The sequence below is a fragment of the Agelaius phoeniceus genome, chromosome 1 (genome assembly GCF_051311805.1).
Source record: "Agelaius phoeniceus isolate bAgePho1 chromosome 1, bAgePho1.hap1, whole genome shotgun sequence".
NCBI classification, from domain to species: domain Eukaryota; kingdom Metazoa; phylum Chordata; class Aves; order Passeriformes; family Icteridae; genus Agelaius; species Agelaius phoeniceus.
Window position 1 is genome coordinate 52,567,437 of NC_135265.1, and position 23,819 is coordinate 52,591,255.

Sequence of the window (23,819 nt, forward strand, 5' to 3'; positions counted from 1 at the left end):
AACAGTTGTGCCTTTGAACTACAAAAAGTACAAACAAAATTTCAGATCAAATCTCCTGTTTGACCTCCAGACAAACCAGCCACTACATTTCATGCAAATGTTAGGTAAGAAATTCAGACAATCCATCATACAGAACAGTCCACAGATAGGTTAATCTGATTATTCTAGATAAGTATCCTGAGGAGACTATACTCAAAATTAGGTGGAGATGCATCTTTGGTGTAAACAGATGCAGATTTTTATCTGCTCTCTTGTGTCCTTCTATATCAAGCAGCTTCCTCATCAAACATCCAGTTTGTGGTTATGGAGTAGGTTACGAGCCTGTAGTTGTGACTGATATTTTAATGCTATTTATAGTTGATGTTAACTTTTCTCCACTGTAGAAACACAATGCAAAAAGAGGGAATTGGTTTTCCTTAATTAAGGCAGGACTTGCTTATAGAGTGGTCAGGAGGATAAGAAAGACAATGACAGAAATATTGATTTTTCCCTTGGTAGAAATATAAATATAAAAATACAAACTTTTCTTGCCATGCTGGTTCCAGAACCAAGTCAGTCTGATGGATCTGGTTTCTGGTTGAATTGCAGGTTGCAGTGCTCCTGGCTAAATTCCCTCAAAGACACTATGATGTTTTGTCTTTCCTCCTGACTTCTCTTCTGCTGCCAGCACAGGCTTCCTTTCCTACTTTGAGGCCACCTTGATGAGGTGTCCCCTGGGATGTCTTTATCCTGATTAACCTGGATGCCTCTGCAGTATGACCCGGGTGCTTCCTACCCGGAGAATGGCACAAAGGTCCCTGGAACAATTCTCCACTGAGATGTCATGGAGGGATCACTGCTTGTGTGACTGGGTTTCATTTGTCATGTGCTGATAACTCGAAGGCTTGGAGTTATCAATAAAGGAAAAAACCCTTAACAGCTGCCTGAGAAATATACAAAGTGTTTAGAATTCAAAGTACTTCCAGAGCATTGCCATGTCCTTGACAATTGGTTACTGTATGTAATTATAGCATAATGTAATTATTCCAATAGTCATCTTTATCACTCTATTATGGAAAGTAATAAAATCTGCTGTGTCTAATTTTTCGTCCGGAAAAGCCATCTCTGTAAGTGAACTACTGTGAAGTAAAGCTACTGTTGTACTACAATCAGACAGTGTTTATGCTCCCTGCCCCCTGCCTCCCTTGAGTGTTACTAATAGCTTACTTAAAAGCAGGTGCTTGATTTAATCTTGTCAGTGCTATTTTGCATCTCTGTACAGAAGAAGGATGGCCCAAGAAAAATCAGTAACAGAGGAAGGGATGGTGTTAGTGTAGGGATTAGGCACAGTTAAAGGAAGTGGGATAGTGCAGATTCTCACTAGCATTTCAGTTTATCAGAGATGCCTTGCAAAAACCCTTTGCCCAACATTCCAAGGCCAATTTATTAACTCACTGATCCATATCCATGCATTTCTGAGTACTTTGTTTCCCTCATCGCTTTTGCTTTATTGATTTCACTCTGCATCCTGCACTTTAGGAGTCAAATATATGATTTTTTGTAATCATTTGTGGTGTCACAGTACCTGTAAGCCCCATATGTTTAGCCCCAGGTTTTATTCCCTGCCTCTCCCCTCTTCCTCACTCATACAGGTGAAGGCTCTGGCTTCGAGCATAAGACTGCTTGTGAAGAGGTTTACAAAGACTGGTCAGGCACTCTGCCTTCCCTGTATTGTTACCATTTGTTTGCCTCATTGAGTGCTTCTTAAGATTCAATTCACACATTGATGTTCTTTCAGAGTCACTGAACTAACTGAGTAAAGGACATCCTAAGGGCTCGTGTGGAGTGTAACTGTTCTGTATGTGCTCTTCCATTCCCCCCTCCTTGCACTGGCATGTACAGGTTCAGTACTGGACTAATCAGTCTCTGGCTCAGTCTGCTCCATCCAGCTGTCTCTTCTTAAGCCAAGCCAGAGGTTGGAGGCATCTTCCAAGTGTTAAAAAGCATGGTCTTGTTTCAGAGCTTATTGTGAGGATGGGTGACTCTTCTGCTGTCAGGGACAGAGCAAGCTGGCAGTGGGAAACCAGGTTACCCCAGTTGCTTGTTGGGCCAAGAGGCACCAACATGGGAAATTCAGAAAGGTGACTGGAATGACAGCTTTCAGCTGGAAGCCAGGGCAGAGAATGGGTGTAATTGCAATAATGTTTGGTTTTAATTATAATTACATGTCAATATCTTAAATTAGATTCCAGGTTTCATTTTGCATTAAAAACCACAGCATTGGTTGTATTCTTTTAAAGCTCATAAAGCATCAGCAACTGAAAGCACAGCTTCAAGACAGTTGTGAGGAACTTTTAGCTGAGTTTGTGTTTTGTTCCAGTACAGGGACATGAAAATCTAAAGGAGGATGACAGTTGCATTTTTCTGTGAGGACCCCTGGGAAGGAATTGTTACTTAGTAACAAAGTTTCTTTCCTCTTTTCTCCTGGTTTGTTTTGAATGAAAATCAAATTTTGCTCTTTTGCCCTTTGTGTAAGGCCAACTCTGACTTTCAGGTTATATTTGTGTAAAAATTGTAGGAAGAAAGGATGCTTTGGAGTGCAGTTGTTGACAAAGGGGCTGGCCTTTTCCACCGCCTGCCTGGGGCACTGAAGTACTGCCATTGGATCCTGCCTGCAGCAGCCCGTGACCTAAAGATTTAGGCAGAGAAACTGTGAGAAACAACTGCTCACTTTGAAAATTTAAAGAGGTTTATTAAACCTTAACAAACATACAACAAAGGACTACATAAGGAGAAAGCTGCAGCACTGGGAACTGCCCCTCATGGATACCACACAGCCAGTTCATCTTCAAGATAGATGTTCAGTCTTTTATACCCCTGGGGTTGCATCAGTCAGCCCTGGCTCTTCCCATATTCTGTCAGTCAGCTCTTCTTTGCCATTTATCAGTGGAGACTGCTTTTTTCTAACTTGATTGGAGATCAGGTGCTGTCATGCTGCACCCCCTAAGCACCAAGCTTTTCCATTCCCACCTGCCCCAGGTAAGGGACACATGTGCTGCCTTCCCTCTACCTGTCCCAGACAACCCCGGCTGTCTGATGGCAACAATACAGGGGGGGGAAAGGGAACTATGGGGAGAACAGAGGACATCTAAACTACAATAACATAACTATGCATCACTAAAGCTTTTCTTAATATTCACACAATAGTTATCCCTTAATTGCAAGAGCCAATCATCTCATTATCCATCTATTACAAAACTATATTATGAGAAACAGAAATGAGCTGCTAGTGAATAAGGAAAGGCCATCATTGGGTAGAATTAGGCTGCTACTTTCCTAATAATTTGTGGTTTATACTGTCTTTTTTCCTTTTCTGAGCTAGAAATCTGGGAAGGTGGTTAGTGAGTTAAAATGAGGAGAATCAAATTATTGAATATTTGGAACAGAAGAGGAAAGATCAAGAGCTGGGTGGTGTGGCAGGAATATCCACTCAGATCATTTATTTCTGTCTTAGTCACTGGAGATTTCCAGGGCAATAAGGGGTTCAGCACTAAATGGCTACTAGGTTTGTGACTTTGAAAGGAAAGGAATTTGTGTAAGAGAAGCAGACAGTATACCAGCCTTCTCAGAGATGGCCTCTACAGTGATTGGGAGCACTTGCAGGACTCTTATTGAGAGGAATGTGATATGTAAAATAATTATCTGAGGCAATAATTCATTATTTATTCAAAGCAGGTGAGATACATAAAAATTAAGTAGAAGATGAATGTGGAATGATGCAAATCTTGGTAGCAAATCCAGCTGAAGTTTTAAGATCTCATACTGCCTTTGGACTTTCTTGGTATGTTCCCTGCTTTGCCAGCCCTAGAAAAGTCTGTACAGCAAAGCCTTCCTGTGCATGTACCTATTGTATGCTTATTGACTCACAAATTCTTTATTTATATACACGGTTTCCAATCTTCCATGTCTTCAGAAAGAAGCAGCTGAATTCCTTGAAATGTAGCTCTTTGGCCCTCAAGTCTAAGCAGGTCTTTCAAAGAGCATGGATGCCTCATGTCTCTCAGACTAGAACCTGTTCCTTACATCAGTGTTGGCATAAGACCAGTAACAGGATGGGACCAGAATTACTGTGCCCTCCTTGCAGTGATATGTACATAAAGAAACTCTACTTTGTTAGCTAAGAAACTTGGAGAAAATGGAATTTATTCCTGAAGCAAAAGGAGATCTTGCTCTTAGTTATTCCAGCTCAGCAGGAGAAGGGCTCAGTTCAATGTTGCATCATGCAGAGCATAGGTATTGGTTGAGTTCTGATTGCAGACCCTGGCAGGCACTCAGAGTACGGTACAAGAATTTGATTTTCAAGATTTTCAAGATTCAAGAGTTACAAAAGATGTACCTTGAAGTTGAACTTTACAGTATGCAAGTGAATAAAATCCTTGTCTCCATTTTTTATGTCAATTTAATTTTTTTACAGAGATGCTTTTCTGAGAATAAAAACCAAGAATTTTGGGTGCTGAGAGCCTTATGCAACTACATCAAACATCCTAATGTTGACTAATAACAGCAATCTGTCATACAAACATATCAAAATTGGCTGTGCTTCATTGGTAATGTTAATCAGACTGCATGGCAGCACCTTCTGTCACCAAAATAATTTACAGTAAGTGTGCAGATATTATTTATAGTGACCTACTATTTCTTCTTGCATGAGGAATTCTATTTCTCCTCACACATGATAATCTTGGCTCCTTTAAAAATGAGCTCTGTTCACTCTCAGACAAATTATTACGAACAAGTAAGTCATTAATTAAAATGTCTGGAACTATAACACTGCCTGATGTTTAATATTAGCTAAATTTTGGCTGAGCTTGCTGAGAGTAGAGGAAAATGCTCTACTGTCAGAAGAGATGTGTTATGGTCTTTTGCAAAACACACTGAACACAAAGTTTTTTCTTTAATGCTATGGTCTTACCTAAATCTGTGATTGTTCTCTTCTACTTCCATTGTAACAATCTAGCCAAATCTTTACTTGCCTTATCATAATTTGAATGAAGTGGTCACAGTGGTTTTAGGTTTTTTCCAGTGACTCCATTAAAAACAATGTATTTTATGTTCCACTAGACTGCATTCAGATACCAATTTTAGTGTCAGACTGCCACATTCAAAAAAATCTGATTGAAAGCTGCTGATTTGAATTTCATTTGTATTACATGGACAAGAGTTGAAAAGAGTTAAAGGGAATAGAAATACTGACCACATACAATGTCTGGAAATATAACAGTAGTATATTAAAGAAGGTATTAAATAACTGTCTTCTTTTACTTAGTAATAATATATTTTAATCAAAAAAGCTCAGCTTTTGCTTTAAATCTGCTGCAAAATAATTTCCACTGTGTATCTCCAATGTGATTCTTTCAAATGAAGAAGTAAGTGTGTTGCATACTTCCTCTGTTGTGATATTTTTATTTTTACTTGATGCAGCATGTAATTCTAGAATGCTTAGTTTTTGAATTTCCAAAGGAAGGAAAAGCTTCTCTGGTAGCTAAAACAGGGAGGCAGGACAGATGACGATTGCTACCTTTTTAGCCTAACTTCTTTTTGTAAAAGTCAAGGTAAAGAAACTAAATATTTAAGGAATTTTAGTATAGAGAAAGCACAGTTGTATAAGCATAGCTATGTCTTCAAAAATTGTGGTGGAGAAGTAGATCTTTGCCTTAAGTAGTTGTTTACCCAATTAAGAAATGGCCACTTTATGTACGCTTTATGTATGTGCCATAGATTGCCTTTTGAGTGCTTATTCACTTATTTTCTCAGTGCATGCCAAAAGTATTAATTTATTGCACACTTGCAGGACTGAGATAGACCAAAACCTGCAAGACTGAGATGGAGAGAGACCAGACCTTGCAGAACTGAGGTGAAGAGAGGCCAAAATCAAGCCTAAGACCCACAGAAGCTAGGAAGAATTTAGTGCCCAAATGTCACTGACTGCTTGCCCAGGTCACACCAGATTGTCATGGCAGTGTAAGTGGCTGATCCCTTACTTGATGAATGTTTTGTTGCTGCCTTGATCTCAAGACAGTTTCCTGGTGACCATTTTGGATTTGGATTATAAAGCTGCAGGCTGCAATGTGTGGTGAAAGCAGGGCATTGTCTACATAAGCTGTGTGAGGATATCTGCTAATTAGATACAGAATGAAAGGTATTGGGTGAGGTTTTGCATGCAGAGGGGAAAACTATTAAATGTCTGAATGTGCTGTAATCTGTTGGCATTTTAGAACATGATCTGCAACTTGAAAAGCAAAGCCTCTTAAAACATAATTTTTGTAGTACGATTCAGGCACAGGATTGCCATTCTAATAAGTAAGAAAAAGCACAATGAGTTCCTGCAAAAAGGAAAGCAGCTCTAATGCTTTTTGTCAGTAGAGAAGGGCTGCTTTCTATATAGCAGGTTTTGCTTGTGTATTTGCTTTACCTTTATATTTTGTGTGGATGCCAGGGATTTTAAAGAATGAATTTGAAGGAAGATTAAGAAAGAGATAGAGCATCACATGGACTGGGGAGATATACTTATGTAATACCTGTGTGCAAAGAGGGATATGGCTGAATAAAAGACTTTTTAGTAAATATCAGGAAAAATACCTAGAGAGATCAGCTGGGGTGTGGTAGTTTTGGGTTTTTTTCTGTAAAGACGTAAAGCTTCTGAGGCTTTGAAAAATCTTTTAATTAAACTGAACACAACACTTGAGAAAGAACAGAGAAAAACTTTCTCTTTAGAGGTATGGACAAGATAATTGAAGGTTAGTTTAATCTCCATAATTTATCATCTGATTAGTGTATATATATTGCCTTCTCACAGGAAATCCAAACCTGGAGAATGTTAGGAAGAGTTTTCCTTGCAACTGTCCTCATACCTTCGGAAGTGTCTGGCAAACCTTTAACAGAATATTTTAAAGGGCAGTCACTAATGTTCATCTTTGTTTAAAACTACTGTGCATGGAGAGCTTTTTGAGTGGCAGAATAAGGTGTGGCAATAGGGCTCATAGGGCTGTTCTGTGCCTGCTCAGTGCAGACATAGCCTGCCTTTTACTGAACTAGTCAACCTTCCTAACTCTGAACCAGCCAGTTGGCCTCCCAGGAGCAGTGGCAGGATTTAGACCTGTTCAGATTGTGAGACCCACCAGAGAAGACAAGAGGCTTTCAGGTACAGCCTAGGCTGAGCTCTGTTGTCCACTAAAGCTTGGTTAGGTCCAGTCCCAGCACTGGCTGCAGTAGAGACATAACCATTGTCTACAAACCCCAGTTAGTAAGTGCCAAATACTCTGAAAACTTCAGAATCTGGGGGACTGTGTATCTTCTTGTCTTGTTATCTCCATGTGGATCTGCTTTCAACTTACTATTCAGGGAAAATTTAGTGAAAATAATATGTTTGGAAGACTTGATTGAGCTAAAACAAAAATTTAAAAATGTTCACATATGGCCTTGGTTAGCTTCTGATGCATCTTCTCACAGCTTTTTGAAGCTGTAAGGTTTTTTTAGGTCTCTGATCAAAATGCACAAGCATGTCTTGATATTTTTTTTTTCCTTTTCTTTCTAACAAGAGTAGTTTAAAATAGAGTATGGGTAGAATGAGGGAAAGCAGAACAGGAGAAGCTCCCAGATCCCAAGAGATCTAATTATGAGTTAGAGTAGTGCGTTATGGAAATTTTATATTTATTTTTAATAAAAAAGAATTACTGTCTTGAGTACTGGTCAGTGAATGTTAGGTCAGGTTCCCTCAGCAATCATGTTAGCCTGGGTAGCTGATGAGAAGGTCAGAGCACAGCTGGATGCTCTGGAGCTTTATGCTTCGTCTGGGCAGTAGTCAGGGAAATGTCTTGTATCCTTGCATCTTCCAGGTAGTGTGTTAGACCAGTCTGCCCTGTGTGTGCACCCAGCTCGTTTTCTCACTTGCATTTCTGTCTTAGCACAATGTGACACTCAGCTTTTTTGCTTCATTCAGTTCCTGCAAACCCATTCCAGCTCTTTGCACAAACAGCAGTGGCTTGCATTTTGTGTTAAGAATATGCCTGACAGTTCCATTGCCCTTTGTCAACAGAAGATGCAGGAGGCCAAATCCTGTTCTCAGTCATGTAGGGGAAGATCTTGGGATCTGATTTTTCATATAGATTTCAGTTCAGTGTAATTTGCTTTAGGCATACCCTACAGCATTAATAAACATGAGAGTGGGACCCCTGCTTGCTGGAGATGAACATTCTGTTGCTCTGTGATTTATCCCTTTAATATATAGGCTATGCAGGGCATTGTGATCAGTTCTCAGAGAATAGTTACTGGAGTGGGTTCTGAACAGAACCTGTTAAAACAAGAAGTTGACTATATAGTGCCTTTGTAAAGCTTGTACCCATTATGTTGTGCTAGCTTGCTTTTTCCTGGGATCACAGTAGTCTGTAAGAAGAGCTAGAAGTGACACTTCAGAAATCACTGTTGCTATGTAGAGCAAAGGAATATCCCACTAGGAGAGATCTAGGGTACACCAATGCAAAATCTTGTGTTGCAAAGCTCTGTATTACTTGCAGAGTAATTGAAGCTAGTTGGACATATTTTATTTATTTTATTAGATGTCATATTTGTCACCTGTTCAAAGCTTGAAGCATGTCACATGTAACGGAACTATTTTCAGTACAGTAAGCTTGTATTTTCTGATTTCTAATTGAAGACTCCCCTGAGTACTGATTTATATTTCATGTGGAAAAGAGAGACAAGGAGAAGGATATACAGCCCAGTTTCTATGTGTTCTCTGTCTTTAAACCCACAACCTTTGCCTATCAAAAAGCAGGCCTTGAAGATAAAACTGGTGTCCAACTTAGCAAGTAATCAAGTGCTCTCAGATCTAAGTACTGAATATTTGTTCAGCAATTTCACTTGAGATTTGAAATCCTCCACAAATAGAAAATGCAGCAACTATGTGAATATGATGTGTGACCTATTATTATTCAAGAATCGACCTCAGTTCTGTGGAAATACAGCAAATAGCCTGCATTTCACTTGGAAATGTGTTCATATTCAGTGGAACACTTGCTAGTGATGAAGTCAGAACTGCTCTGCTGGGCAGTGCTTTAATTTCCCAAGCTTTCCCTTATGTCTGTCAAAATGTCAGCATGTCAATTATTTCTGTTCATTGCTCCTAGATAATTTGATGTTCTTTGAAAAGGATTGTAAAGCTGAGTGGTGGTTGTTGCTGTTGCTGCTGTTATTATAATTATTATTGTTACGTATTTTCATTGCTGTTAGCTTTGCAATATTTATAGTTGTTAAAATACTGAACAATTTAATTTTATTTTGAGTTTGTGAAACCTGTTTTCGCTGGTCTACATTAAGATTGGGCATTTGCCAAACCTATGCAGCCTTTCTCACTCTTGGAGCCACAAAATTCTTTTCAATACAGAAGATGTAACTAAATTAATAGCAGCGCCTTTGAGTTTGGCATTCTTAACAACATTGCTACTTCTGACAGGAAGCTGTTGAGGTATGGCTAGGAACTTTCCTCCAATAAGTTCCCAAAAGCAACATCTCTTTGGTGTGTTAATTTTCTACCTGTAGTTAATATGGCGTATGTATGGATAACAACAAATATTTCCTTCATTCTGCCTTACTTTTTCTGGTATCCTATAAATATGCAGGAGGATGCAGACCTGGTGTGGCAGTGTGGGGAGATACTCAGTTTTCAGCAATGTAAAGCTCCTGCCTCTCTCAGGCACCAGCACATATTGGAAATGTTATATAATCTGCCTGTCATAGACAATCTGCCTAAAGAAAGCAAGAGATTTCCATAAGTTTAAATTTGCCATTCCCTTCATTGAAAAGACTGGAAAGAAAAACTGGAGGAAGAGAGGACAGGAATATCATTTAAAATTTGGAACACAGAAGCTGACCTGCATTGTGCTGAGGATTTGTATAGTTTGGCATTCTCCTTTTGATCTATATTAAATGATCCTGAAATGATGGGGTATTACAGACAATGAATAAACTCTCCTCACAGAAAGTTTCTTCTATTCCTTGTGATATACAGCTCTTACACTGAGGCTGAGAGGTTTTAGAAACTGTCAGACAGAACAATAAGAGGGAAAGAAAAGAGTATTATCTAGTCACATATCTAGCCAAGTTAGAGCTTAAGACACAAATTAAAGGCAGGCAGCAATTCATAAGAAAACTAACAAGCAGTGGGAAGTAATTAGTATCTTTCCTGATGGATCAGTCTTGAGACTAATTTTGCTGGTTTTATTAATATCCCAATACCAAAAAGAAAAGAGGAGCTACTGAATTGTCTTGATAACACAATTTTTGGACTTTTATCCATGATAGGGAGGATATTTCTCCTTTCAATTTCCTGTCTTCAGGTAATCAAAATCTTCAAATCCCTTTTTACTCATCTTGTACTCATAGACAGAGTTGTGTAAGAATACCCTTATGGGGTTTTTTTGCCCTTAGCACACATTTGGAGCCTGGTCTCAATAAAATCTGTCCAGTAATCAATATTTAAAATGCACCTCTACTCTCACAATCCAAATTCTTTTTTGGCAATTACATACCTTTGAAAGTAAGGACATACTGGGAAATACTAGCTAAGGAACAAAAATTCTGTTGCATAAAGTCTGTCCAAATGCAAGAGAGAAGAACTAGGTGTACTAGTCATATATATTTAAATAAGATTAATGATTAGAAATGCCTTGCAGGGAATTTTATGCCATCCAAGTTAACATCTCTTTGGCTATTTTCTATGCATTTTTCACAGTCACAGTGCTCTTGGATTTCTTGGCTGCTGGCAAAGGAACATGTTAAAATAGTGTTTAGGATGTCTAAAATTTGTCAGCCCAGATCTTTGAAAACACCTCAGTACAAGCCATGCTGTTTTCTCCTTGTTTTTCTTACCTTGAGATGTTCTTGAGAATTGGCAATTAGTCTGGAAACTGAAGTCGATTCAAATACAGTGTCTGCTTATTAACTTTATTTCTGTAGAGTGTCTGTCATCCTATGTGGTAAAAAGCAAGAGTTGCTAACCTGAAGCCCTTATAATTAATAAAAAAAAAGAACAAAACCACCACCACCACAACAACAACAGAAGCACAAAAGCCAAAACAAAAACCTGTTTGGTTACTGCAATTAAATTGGTGTGGGATATGCTCTATTTCTTCAGCTTTGTGGGGCACAGATAGAATTTGTGGTTAAGGCAGCTTTTCTCTTTCTTGCTTTATTTCAGAAGAGTGCTTGACTCTAATATGCACTGGTGTGAGTGCCAAAGACAGTTTTAGCATGTATTTAAGTGTATTTGCCTTATTTTTGAAAATGATACAGTTCTTTGTCTTGGTTCAAAGTGCATACAAGTCAACAAAAACGACTGTCATCAACACAACTGGGTAGTGGCTCTTGCTGTCTGCAATCAGTGGCACATGCTTCCCTTTTGTCAGACACTGGTGCAATTCCAGCACTCTGATTTCCCTTCCAAGAGCTACCTCATATCTTAGCACGTAAATGCACACAGAGGGGCAATTACTGTTTTCAAGCTATTTTCCAAGAAAAGCAAGGTACTATAATCAGACTCATCACTAGGTTAGGATCCAAAGAGCATAACCATCTTGGTAGACAAAAGCTTTTCACAGTGCTGATTACAGAGAGAGACTGGCCATCAATTAAAACTCCCCTTTCTGAACCTTTGTTTTTCAGAAAAGGGCACATAAGGGATATTTCAGAGAAGATCCAAAAATAGCAGGTGGCTGTCACTGTTGTACTGTGCTCAGTTTTAATCATCAGATTGAAAAAATAACATGTTTGGGTTGCACAGGGATGTACAAAAGTAGGTCTACTGTTTAAATGCAAGAAATGGGTATGGAGAGATATGGGTTTAATATGAGACTGCAACTCCTGACAGACCTTTCTCACGCAACACTCTTACTTCTCTGCTCAGTTATTTAAAAGTTCTAAAATATGTTAGTGGCCTTCTGATAAAGGCATTGCAGTGATGTGTATATCACTGCACTTTCTGACCTGTGAGCATTTCTTGCTTTCATTCACCAAACTTAATACATCAGAAGAATTTGCTCCAGTACAGATAAATACTGGGAATTTTTCCAGCAAATGGAACATTAACTGTGCTTGCTGGGGGGCTTTTGTCTGCTTGTGGGGTTTGTTGGTTTATTTTTTTTTTTAATTTGGGGAGCAGGGGGGCAGATTGCTTCCACGTGTTGTTTTTATTTTATATTTAGAAACATTTGGGTTTCTTGGTTTTGGTATCTAATAGGTGGCAAAGAAGGTGCAGTGGCTTTCTCTGCTATCAGTCAGATACCAACTAAACAGACTCATATTTTGTTCATTTTAAATAATTGCTATTTCATGAATAGACTTTTCTTTTAAAAGGGGGCAGATGAACTCTATTAATGCAGATGAACTCTTTCATTGCTATTATCTCAACATAAAATGTATGATGTCAAAAAAAATCCTCCACCAGAAGCCACATGCTAACTCGTTAAAAACAAAAACAGGAAACATTTTATTTACTGTGGAAAAGATCACATCAAAATAGAAATAGGGAAAGGGAGGAGAGGTTGCAGCTGTTGCAGTCAGTTTCAACTACAGAGCACTTTTATTGTTGTTGTTTTGAATGCTTGTCAAATTTGACAAGTTCATGTAGCTTCTGGGTTGTGGAACTGTGCATATGTTTACATATATTTACTGATTTTGTTTCTGCCACTAGATAGTACTTGTTTATTAAACAAAGTGATGTTATATAAGGTTATAAGTGATAGTCAAACCTGGACATTCTTGGTTTGCTTTTCAGTAATAAGGCTTTCACCTGAATGTAAATTTCAGTTATTTGGCTTTCAGAGCATAGGTTTCAACATGATTAATGAATTATTTTAGTCAATCTGAATGGCAGTGTCCCTTAATGTGCAATTGGATGAGTGAAAACACCATGAACCCTAGGACTGGAGGTGAAGCAATCCATACAGTATTAGGTTTTTACTGATGCCAGGAAGTCAGCCAAATTTGAGTCCAAAAACTAGAAGAAAATTAAATTAACTTAATTAAGTATTTTGACTATTCAAATATCAAAAATAATTTTCAACAATTGCACATACTTGGTTTGTTCTCTATTTCAAATATGAAAAGAAAATTCACACAATTAAACTGAGTTAAAGAAAAGCTGTTCAACACTTTTGTTCAACAGTATTTGAAATTCCCAAAAGAAGCCAGTGAACTTAACTGCTTTGCCTTCCTTACTTGCATCCTACTCCCCAAATGCAAAAGGTTTCAGTTCCCTCATTTCCTGCTGGTTGTAATTCATAGACATAAACCAGCCATGGTAATTTGGTAATCATACTAACTCAATCTTACCACCTATAGGAAATCTATGCAACTTTTATGCCTAGAAGTAGTTCAAATTAGAGGTTCTTGTTCTGCCTGTCTATAATCCTGTATCTTTAAACATTTTCAGAATGTTTGAAGTTACATTCCAGCCTGTCTCATCTTCCTCCCATGCTAGACTCGGTTTCGATTCTGGTAGAGGTGTTTTGGATCAGCTGTGGAATACTGGGCCAACAGCCACTGTCTGGGCTTCTGCCATCTCTACAAACAAATTTTCCCCAGCTATGGTTGTTTTGGTTTTTTTTTCCTTTCTGATACTGATTGAATGCTGTGGCCTCAAAAACCACCCTCCTATTACAAATGAGGTGGTAGAACATAATGTTTGTCCTCTGTTGAACTTGTAGGGTTATGCATCCAGATATTTTATCTTCTTTGCTAGAACTGGACCAAGACCTGCAGTCACATCCTGCAATCCATTTCTGTTCCTCTTTCTGTACATAGAGCAGTACTTTGCTTCAATCCATGTATGCTTTTTCATAGAGTTGTGTTGTATTCATGAGGTCCCCAGATGGAGGAAGGAATGATGAATCTGACTCCATGTTCTCAGAAGCCTAATTTATTGTTTTATGATACTATATTATATTAAAGAATACTAAATTAACTATACTAAAGAATACAGAAAGGCTACTTACAGAAGGCTAAACAGTAATAATGAAAAGTCGTGACTCTCTCCAGAGCTCTGACACAGCTTGGCACTGATTGGCCAAAGAATGAAAACAATTCACAGCAGAAACCAATGAAACAACCACCTGTTGATAAACAATCTCCAAACACATTCCACATGAGCAAAACACAGGAGAAGCAGATCAGATAATTATTGTTTTCCTTTTTCTCTGAGGCTTCTCAACTTCTCAGGAGAAAAATCCTGGGTGAAGGGATTTCTCCAGAAGATGTGAATGCCACAGAGTTGTTTTTCAGTATCAATTGCATTGAGTCCAATTCAGGATGTAAATGCTTGTCTGCTGTACATTTGTGTATGAAAATGTTGGGGAGGCCAAAACTTTCAGGTGGCTGCAGCTAGTGTATGAGGAATGTGAAGGTTGGAGTTATTTTGTGAGTGGGCTAAAGAGGAAGAGGATACCAGAGGGGCAAAATTAAATTCCCTGTGGCCAGAAATTTACTTTAAAAGGAAGAGATATCTGGGAACCCTCTGCCTCCTTGCTCTTAAATTATGTCTTCAGACTCTCAAAGGTGGAATTACTGCATGCCAATACAGTACAAGTGAGGGAAATACATTTTAGGGAAATCTAGAACATATGACATGAGAAAAGGCTGATGTGAACTGTCTTGTTCAAACCTCCAGAAGAAAAGGTGAGCAGCAGATCATATTGCTGTCTTAAACTTCCTAATGGAAGGGCAGAGAGAAAACAAAAAGAGATTCTTCCTTAAGTTGAGGTAGGAGAAGAAGCAACAACCACAATTTGCAATACAAGAGATCCCCATTTGCCACTGGGAAAGAAAATTTCACAAGAGTGGTCAAGCACAGGAAGAGGTAGCCCAGGGAAGTGGCATCTCCATCTTGGGAGATGTGACTCCATTTCCAGCTAAACCTGGACCAGAAAGGGCCTTGAGAAACCTGAGCAAATCTAACATACTCTTAGCAAGAGATCAGACCAGATGACTTTGAAAAGTTCCCAAATGAAGTAGTTCTGAGAATCTATAGCCTTACCCAGTTGGTCAGTGAAATATTAGGGTAAAGAGGGTACATTACTGTTTGTGAAGGTGAAGTCTAGGGGAAGGAGAATGTTTGGAGATAACATTTAATTTATATAGGTTTCTTAAAATTTATTTGTTAGTGCTGTGATTTTGAGAGAATCTACAGGCTGTCTCCTTTCTCCTTGTTTTTCTTGATGATGTGTGGCATTAGCACTATACATAAGCACATCTGTTTGAGTTTGATAGCTCTAAGTTGAGCCTCTGTGCTCAAGTATTGTTAAAAGACTGAACTGAATGTCACTGGTGCACCCACTGAGCACAGCCAGATACAGGTTTCAAAAGATAGTGTTAAATGGTTTGCCATAGGAAGACCTGGGAGATAGAGACATATTAGGATATTTTATGTATTCTGTTCTAATTATGTTCCCATACTCAAAAAGGTTACAGAAAGAAAAAAAAAACATTACATTCTCTTAATAAAAGATTAAGAAGAACATGGGAGAATGGGCAACTACATACTGCTTTCTGCAAACACACAATGTCCTGTGATTTGTAATATTTCTTAAAATGGGGAAATGCCGAGATGTTCAGATTGACATTTCAGTGCCTCTCTGAATTCAGTGTCTGTCTGAAATATAGGGTTCAACAGTCCTATTAAGTGTGTCTGACACACTCCTTCTTTAGCAAAGTGCCTCCCATAGCTGCTATAATATGACAGGATAGCAAAAGCCTCATACTCTGTCTCATCCTATCATTCACCAAAGCTGTATCATCATAAGATGAAATCTATTGTTTTCTTTCCTGCTGTGTGCTATTGATTTTTCTAACCTTTCCTAATGTTAAATTTGTTTGGCTTTTAAACTTTCTTACCAAAGGTTAATGTCATTAAGTTGAGCGGGTATCTATAAAACTACATGTGTTATTGCCTATCTTGTGTTGCTATACTGTCCTTTCATTAAACTCTGACTGCATTGGATAGCTCTGTCTTGAAGATTTTTGTCATTCCAGAATAATGCAGTGAAGGTTGAAAGGAACTGCATTACAATTGTCATCCAATTCTATGGCATAAAATATTGGACTTGATGTGGCAGGAGACAGATTTATCTGAGGCTCTTATACCATCAGCAAACATGAACTGCACAGGCATTAATTTCAGCAAGACTGTAAAGAGGATGGAGGATCCAGTTCTGCTGCTTGTCCCCTCCCCTGTTCAATCTAACCATACCAGTCTCTTTGACATTGTGGCAAAAGGAGCAGTATTAAAATCTCTGCCAATTCTACAACTGGCTATCTCTTTGATGTGGAAAGAGAATGAGAAATTACAGTTTAATTTGAAGAAAGTGGTGGCTTTAATGGTAGCACTCTATCAACATTTTTTGACATGATGACCTATAGCAGTGCTTGTGTAAAGCATTAAAGGTATGGGTGAGTAATGTAGTCAGTAAACAGCTCCAGGCACTTACAAGCACCAGCTCTTACTGTACTCACAGGTACTGCCTTTAATGAATAGTGCATCTGACATCCCATTCACATATTCACACTGCATTCCAGTGCTAGGTGTTTGAGGCCTTTTATTGTGAATTTGCACAGAAGACAGTAGCAGGACATACGTTGTCTATGCATGGTGCAGCAGAGTTTTCTCTGGGAGCAGAATGACCTTCAGTGCCCTCCAATCACTATGCTAATGTTATCTTGCCTTGGTAGTGCCTTGCAGTTCCTCTAGAATAATTTTTTGTCAAAGAACATCCTGAGACGCTAGGCAAGAATTAAACTTAAGAGTAATGTTTCTAGTAGTGGCATAAAATAATAAGTCATAGTTTAAAGTGTTGTAGGACATCATTAAAAAAAAATCACAAAAAGAAAAACCACAAAAAAAAAAAAAAAAACCAAAAAACCCCCAAACAAACAAACAAAAAAAAACCCAACCAAAAAAAAAAACCCAGACACCTTGATATTCCTTATGTGGAAAGTAGAATTGCAGCCTACCTTCTGCTGACAAACCTAACTGTTCAAGATCAGGTTTGTTAATTTGTTAATGCCTGGAGGAAGAAGTATTTTGCTAAGGGAGAATGGGGATTAAATTTTTCATTCATAAATTGGTATCTATAAACTGCTTGCTTCTGCCAATGCTGTGAAGCCAAGGAATGGCCCTGGCAAAAGATAAAAGGCTTGACTTCTCTACTGCTAATTTAAGAGCTGGCAGCTGAGGTTGTGTCTTCTCCCATACTCAGCAGTAGCTGTCCCTGCTGCTGATTTAGTCTTCATCTGTCATGTTCTCAAGCTGCTCAGAGGCTGTCTGAGAAATACTGAGGTCCTGTCTGTCTGTTTATGGTTTCTCACAGCTTGGTCTCTCTTCCCACTATCAGTGCTGATATCAAGACTGTTTGAGAGAGCACCCCATTCTTAGTGAATGGGACACCTTTTCATTTAGAGTAGCTTTGATAAACAAGTTCCCTTCAGTGGTTTTCAGATCTGACTGAGCTTTCTGAGTGGGACTGAGTGGGACTGAACAACCCTCTACCTTTCCTGGGCTCCCTGGGTATCTCTGGCTGCTGTTGCCAAACTCACATGTTCATTATGGGCTCCAGATGGCCTGTGTCATGTCCCCCCCCCCCCCCCCGCCAATTTTACATTTTTGGTCTTTTCCAGAGAAAAGTGAAGCTATGGCAGCTTTTTAAATAGTTTTGTGCTTAGCACTGAGTGCAGAATCCACGCACCTTTTCCCTCACCACTTTGCAGGGGAAGCAGCATCACTTCTGCAATGGAGGTCTCTGATTACATGTGCTGTTGCAGCTACATGATGCTTCATCTTGGCAAGCCTATTATTACTACTTGAAAAAAATATTTAGAGCAATATGAGGTCTCAGAAAGAGGCTGCTACTTTTGACCAGCTTTCTTTCAGAAGTTTTTGAGAAGTGTAATAGAAAACCTGTTATTATCTTTTCACTTTTCTCTTCTACTTTATCCTAATCTCCTACTGCCTGATGACTTTATTTGGTTTTATATGCAGTCTGGCTGTGTGGGAAAGCATTTCAGTGATAGTGTGTCTTCCTATTGGAGGCTTGTTACTTTGTTGCATGATATTCACTAAATTCGGTGCCCTCACTAATCTTGTAAATTTTGTCTTCTCTACCTTTATTTTTATCACCAAGGTAAAGGCAACTTTAACATTTTTATGTTGGCTTTGTTGTTTGGGGTTTTTTCTGATGTAACAGAGTGATGTACTTTATACACAGAGGCACACATACAAAGATTCTGTATTCTGAATGCTTTTCTCTTATCAGTTGTTATTGTGTATAGCAGAAGCATAAAATCTGTCAAGTAAGACAAAGCTAGGAGGCTTTTAAGGGAACCTTGAAGTAGTAGGAGAGGGAAAGTCTAAATCCAATGTGTATGATTCTAATTTTAATTCATAATGCCGTATTAGATATTTTTTATTCCTTAAACCTCTTTGAATAGTGACTTTATGAGGTAGATACACTTCCCTTCTCCTGACTCAGCTTTTTATCAGAGGCTTAGGAATTGCCTTAGCTTTCAGTTAAGAAATCTGAACTCCTGCTCTTCTCTAACATGTTCTCAGCCATAATACCCCAGTGCAAGGAAATTGTTGTTGAACCATTGCAAATTGACTGCAGTACAACTGCACTGTTTCTGGGGTGCTTGAACACTTCTGTGTGCTCACATTTATACAGATTTGAATGTATGTAGCAGAGACATAGTAAGTGCAGCACCAGAGAGGACAGTCATTTTCCTGAAAATTACCAATCACCCAGGGCTCACTACACCAGAATTTGTCCATCCAGCAGACCACTGTAAAACATACTTATCCAAATTCACAGATGTACTCAAATGGCTTTGAGTATATACTCCTGGACCTATCAAGCTGCTGCTTCATAATAACTAGTTGAACTGGGACCTACAGTTATTGGGCTCTGTAAGAGTCTTTTGCTTAATCCTGCATCTCCATGCAGAGACTCTGAGTGGTTGTCTGCAGTTAATTTCACCAAAGATGTCATTAGTTCTTAAATTTGAAAAATTACTGACTTTTTTTTCTCTCTCTGTTTTGTTGCTTCTTCACTAGGGATGTGAGTTAATTGAGACCATGGATCAGGACCTCACAGATTTCACCAAGTGCCTTCAGATACTCCAGAAAAAGATAGAGAAGAAGGGCCTCCAGGTAAAGACAACACTTTTTTTTTCTTTCTGTGTTTCTTAGTAATTACTCTTTTTCTCATTGTATTTAGGTTAATCTTTCAAGTTTGCACTGAAATGAAACTATTTTCCATAGCCTTGACATCCTGTAGTTTTGCCATAAGTTACTGCACATTTGTAAGCATTGATGCTTCTGCTAAAAGGAATTACAAAGTGTGTCGATGAACAAGTGTTAGCTTTCTTAAAAGGCAGCTTGTATTGATTTCTGTTAATGAACTACCCAAAGTGCAGAAGGCTGTTGTGGCTGGTGTTCAAAGCAAGAGTTCCACTTTGGCATGTAAATATATTTTCAAGTCTTGGCACACTAAGTCTTGATGTTCGTGTTCATTCCCCTTTCTCTAACCTTTCAAGGGTGAAATGGAGAGGGGAAATCTTGTCATACCAACGTTACAAATGGTAAGCAATACTTCCTTCTGCAAAATGTTCCCTTGGAATCAAAGGCAGACTTTGCAGAGCAACCAGTGCACTAAACTTAAAAGAAGCCATATGGAGTTGACCATCTCTTTTCATGGGAAAGACAAGGGAGTCAACATTCCCTTTCCCCTTCTACAGGAGGCCCTCTTGTTTTGTCTCTGAGATGCACAGGTGAAATTCCTTGGGAATTTTCAAATGTGATGAGTCGGTGGCAGATGAGCTCTTGGGATTGCTGCCCTTTCCTCTCAATGGAATAGTGATTCATAAGAGCTGACCTCTCTCTTCTGCTCTTCATGTATGAGTGAAGAGAGGGAGCAGCTGCTGCATCCTTCACCCACAGTGAGGACAAGAGGCCTGTAGGAAAATTAAAAGAATAGCACAACATGGAAAGGGATGTGTAAACCTCTTTTCCCATTTTCATTGTAGCAGGATAAGAAGGTTGTCAATTTCCTGAGATCACCATTCTCCAACAAAGCAGCAGGGGATTGAAATGCCTATACCCTTCTCTCCTTCTTCCCTCCTCACTCCAGGCTGATAAAAAATTCACCAGTTTTTGCTTAAGCTGCTTTAAAACTTCTTGTTCTTCTAAAGACAACAAATGTCCGTGGGACACTTCGGAATGCTGTCACAGAATACCCATCTGCAATTGCATCTCAATAAAATGCTGTTGTTCATCAGGGTTTTTTTTTCTCCATCAGTATAGACAGAGATGGGATGGTTTCACCATACACTTGTCTTACTGTCTGGCTGTGAGCCAGGAAACTCTTTATAAAACAGTTTATTTTCTTTCCCCCTATAATTTTTCATCATGAGAGCTCAGAGACGTGTCTTTGCATCTAGGACAGGAATGGTAATGAGTGCCATTGGAACAGATGAGCCACCTATGCCTAGGATTTGTTTTGAATTTGGCAAGTAAGGTGCTTTCCTCTTAATAGAAATGCCCTTTCAATGAAGAAGAACTTAAACACTTCTTGGATTCAGTTCAATCCCAGCTATTACTAGAGAGGAAATTTTTTTAAGCTGTTACAAGAGGTTTTATGATGAATAATCAATGTGTGGTTAAAATGAGAGCAATGGGAATATGACAGCTACAGCAGGTGTGTTTAAACAATAAGTAGTCTATTTGTAAAAGTTAGAGTTCTGTGATCACTCTCACAGTAAAGCTGTGTTTAGTTGACTAAAGAAAACCACATTGTGATCTTTGAGGATATTTTTTAAAGTACAAGCCTGAGTGTAATTGCAGCAATTGTGCAGTGTTCATGCCAATGCACTAAATCTAAAATTTCAGTTCAGTTATAATTGTATGGTGTTACATGTAAGAGATGTGCTTTAAATACAATCTGAGTTCTTCAGAGGTGAAAGAAGTAACACAGATAAATTTTATAAAACTAAGCACCATGTTCATTAAATGCTAGCTACTTCTTGTTTGCTGTGCCTGTTCCATAAAACATAATAAGATGCTATCTTATTCATGCACTCTAGATAAAGCATAATGCATTTCTGCTTCTGCTCTTCTGCATTCTCTGAGTAAGGAATTTGAAGTCATTGACTCCACTTAGGGAGATAAAATGTGAAACTTAAGCAAACGTAAGACTAAACTGTATCATAATTCCATAAAGTATTAGTTCAGTTTCTAATTTGCCCTTTGTTCAGAAGTATTGGTTGTAATTCTTTAGTAGGAGGTTTGATGGTTCTTCAGAATGTTCTGATGATGCAGAGAGTAACTTGATGTCTGGTCCCTGAATGACACAGAGATTCTGAGCGCTTGCAAAATACACTGGCCTCAGTTTATGCATGCAACCTCTTGGCTCTTCTGAAACTCTAGCCTCTTTAAATACCTAAATTTGCACTTAATTTAGGTTTCTTTATGGGTAACAATTCTGCCATAAAAAATGTCAAGTGGTATGACAACAGACTGTTCCGGCCATAGACCTAAAATCTTTGAGGAGAATGCAAATATTTTCAGCAAAGAAAGCTGCTGTTGAATTCTGTGGTCACCTGAGAGGTACACACACAGCTGAGAAGAAAAGGCAGTCCAGGATCTGAAAATTAGAAGTGGATACAGACGGGGTTCTTCATCTGCATTTGTGTTTTTTGACCTCAAGGACAAACTTGCATGTCACAAAGTGGAGTTATCTTCCTTCTGCAAAATGTCATAAAAGCTTTTTCTTTAGCAGAGAGTATTAACTAAGTGGAATATGTCTTCCAGGTGCCAGAAAAAATATGTTTGTCTCCAGTTTTGTTTTTGTTTTTTTCCCCACTCTATTTAAAGCACTTGTCAAAGAGGAATAAGACAAAGAGACACTACAAATTTGTTTTCATGTGATTTATAGTTGAAGGTATGAAACAAGGAAGGTATCTCTTTAGTATCTTTAAAAAATTGATGCCACAGTCCTGCTGTGTTTGCTGCTATTTCTGAGTAGCAATATGTTAAGCTGGGAAGTTAATTGCATTCAGTGCATACCTTGGATCCACAATCCCACAAGGTAGTTTGTCTGGATGAAATTCAAGTGTGAGTAGCTGAGGTGTTTAAAACAGGCCTCCCTCCATTGGTCAGAGAATAAATTAGCATTTACCTGCTATACTGAATGGATTAAAATTTCTGCTCTGATTTATCAGTCACCTCTATGGAAGTTCTATGTCATGGAGGTTTTTGAGCTCACTTGAACATATGCAGATGATATTTTGTTCCGAAGGGATTAGGTTTGTGTAATTTACTTTCTATGTCTCTGTGCCTTTATCCTCCTCCTTTTCTTTCTTCCTGTTCATCCAAATAGCTTCTGAAGAAATAACTTTTGAATAGAGGAATAACATATTGAAAGACAACTGTGTCAAACAGCTTTCTTGGAGGTCAGCTGAGTGAGAATGCAGGTGAGGTAGACACTCAGTGCCCCTACTTGTAAAGAAGGATGCAAAAAAAGCTTAGATTTTTACTGGTAGTTAGTTTGATAAGAGCCTTAGAAATTTCTTTTCCACAAGGAAATATGTAGCTAGAGTTGATAGTCAGCTGAGATGCAAATCAGGGAGAAAAAATACCTTGTTAGTTTTTGAACTCCTTGCTCAACATAAAGAGCAGGAATTCTGTCTTCTGGAATAATTAGCCAAATTCATGACTGCTTTTTCCTTATTTTTCAAATAAACACTCTTAGAATAGTTTCTGAATCCTCAGGGTAATTAATTTCTGATTTACATTGCATATTTTGGTTGCAAAGCCAAGTCATGCAGAAAGCAGCATTGCAGTCATTTTGTGAGATCTAAGTCACCTAATTATATGTATATATAATTACATACTGCAGTGAATTTTAGAAAAGGCAGTACCCTGCATATGTGCAAGCTAGAATCAGTCTCAATCTTCCCTCTCCACAGCCCTAATTCATTTGTGAATTGCATTTCTATTGGATGGGTGAAACAATGAAGTAACACCAGAAGAATTTGACTCCTGAAGTTTCTTTCCAACCTAAAGGCTCTTAGATATTTTTCTTTCTCTTTCTGCATGACTGTGAGTATGCATGCACACACATGCACATGCAAGTACGTATATAAATGCACATCTTTTCTGGTAGTGTTCCTTCCTGGCCCTAATTGGTGCTTTTTAAATGTCCTAATAACTCTGTCTTTATTGCTGCTGTGTGTGTCTTTCACATTGTTTATGGTCTATTAGGTGTGCACATTTTGCTTTACTGCTTTAATCACTATTTTATTCATTCTGTAGTTATGTGAGTGCTTTCCTTTCTTCATTACAAGACCTTCAAATAAACTTATGTCTGTCTGGTACTACTTTCTGTTCTTAATTTTCTCTCATCTTAACATAAGCTATTTCAAGAAACCAACTGAACAGGCAAAATGATAGGCAAGCTTACAATAACTCTTATTTAGGGATCAACAGATCTTGCATTAGAAGTGTGTGCTATTATCTTTGATTTGCAGATTGGAAAGCAGAAGTACAAAAGCACTTTGTCCACAGCCTACCAGCATGCTAGTGGTATACTTGGGAAAGATCCTCCAATTCCCAATATTCATCAAATGCTCTTTCAATAACAGCATCTCTGGTCTCAGCTTGTAGCAGCTAATGCCAGTGAGAACTGAGAGGGTGTTTATCAATTTTGCAGCTCGAAGAAGAATACTCATAATATAAAGATAGA

General features: G+C 38.5%; 1 protein-coding gene across 4 annotated transcripts in view; it reads left to right on the forward strand.

Annotated features, from left to right (window-relative positions):
- Nucleotides 1-23,819, forward strand: part of TPK1 (thiamin pyrophosphokinase 1) — a 304,375-nt gene that overhangs the window by 161,361 nt on the left and 119,195 nt on the right. For 3 of the 4 annotated variants that reach the window (XM_054639468.2, XM_077178868.1, XM_054639477.2), the window contains one exon: nt 19,133-19,228. In XM_054639468.2, coding sequence (XP_054495443.1) covers nt 19,133-19,228 — 96 coding nt within the window. Of the gene's footprint in view, nt 1-5,977; nt 6,001-19,132; nt 19,229-23,819 lie in introns of those variants that run through there. The other variant, XM_054639485.2, reaches the window with a different exon arrangement.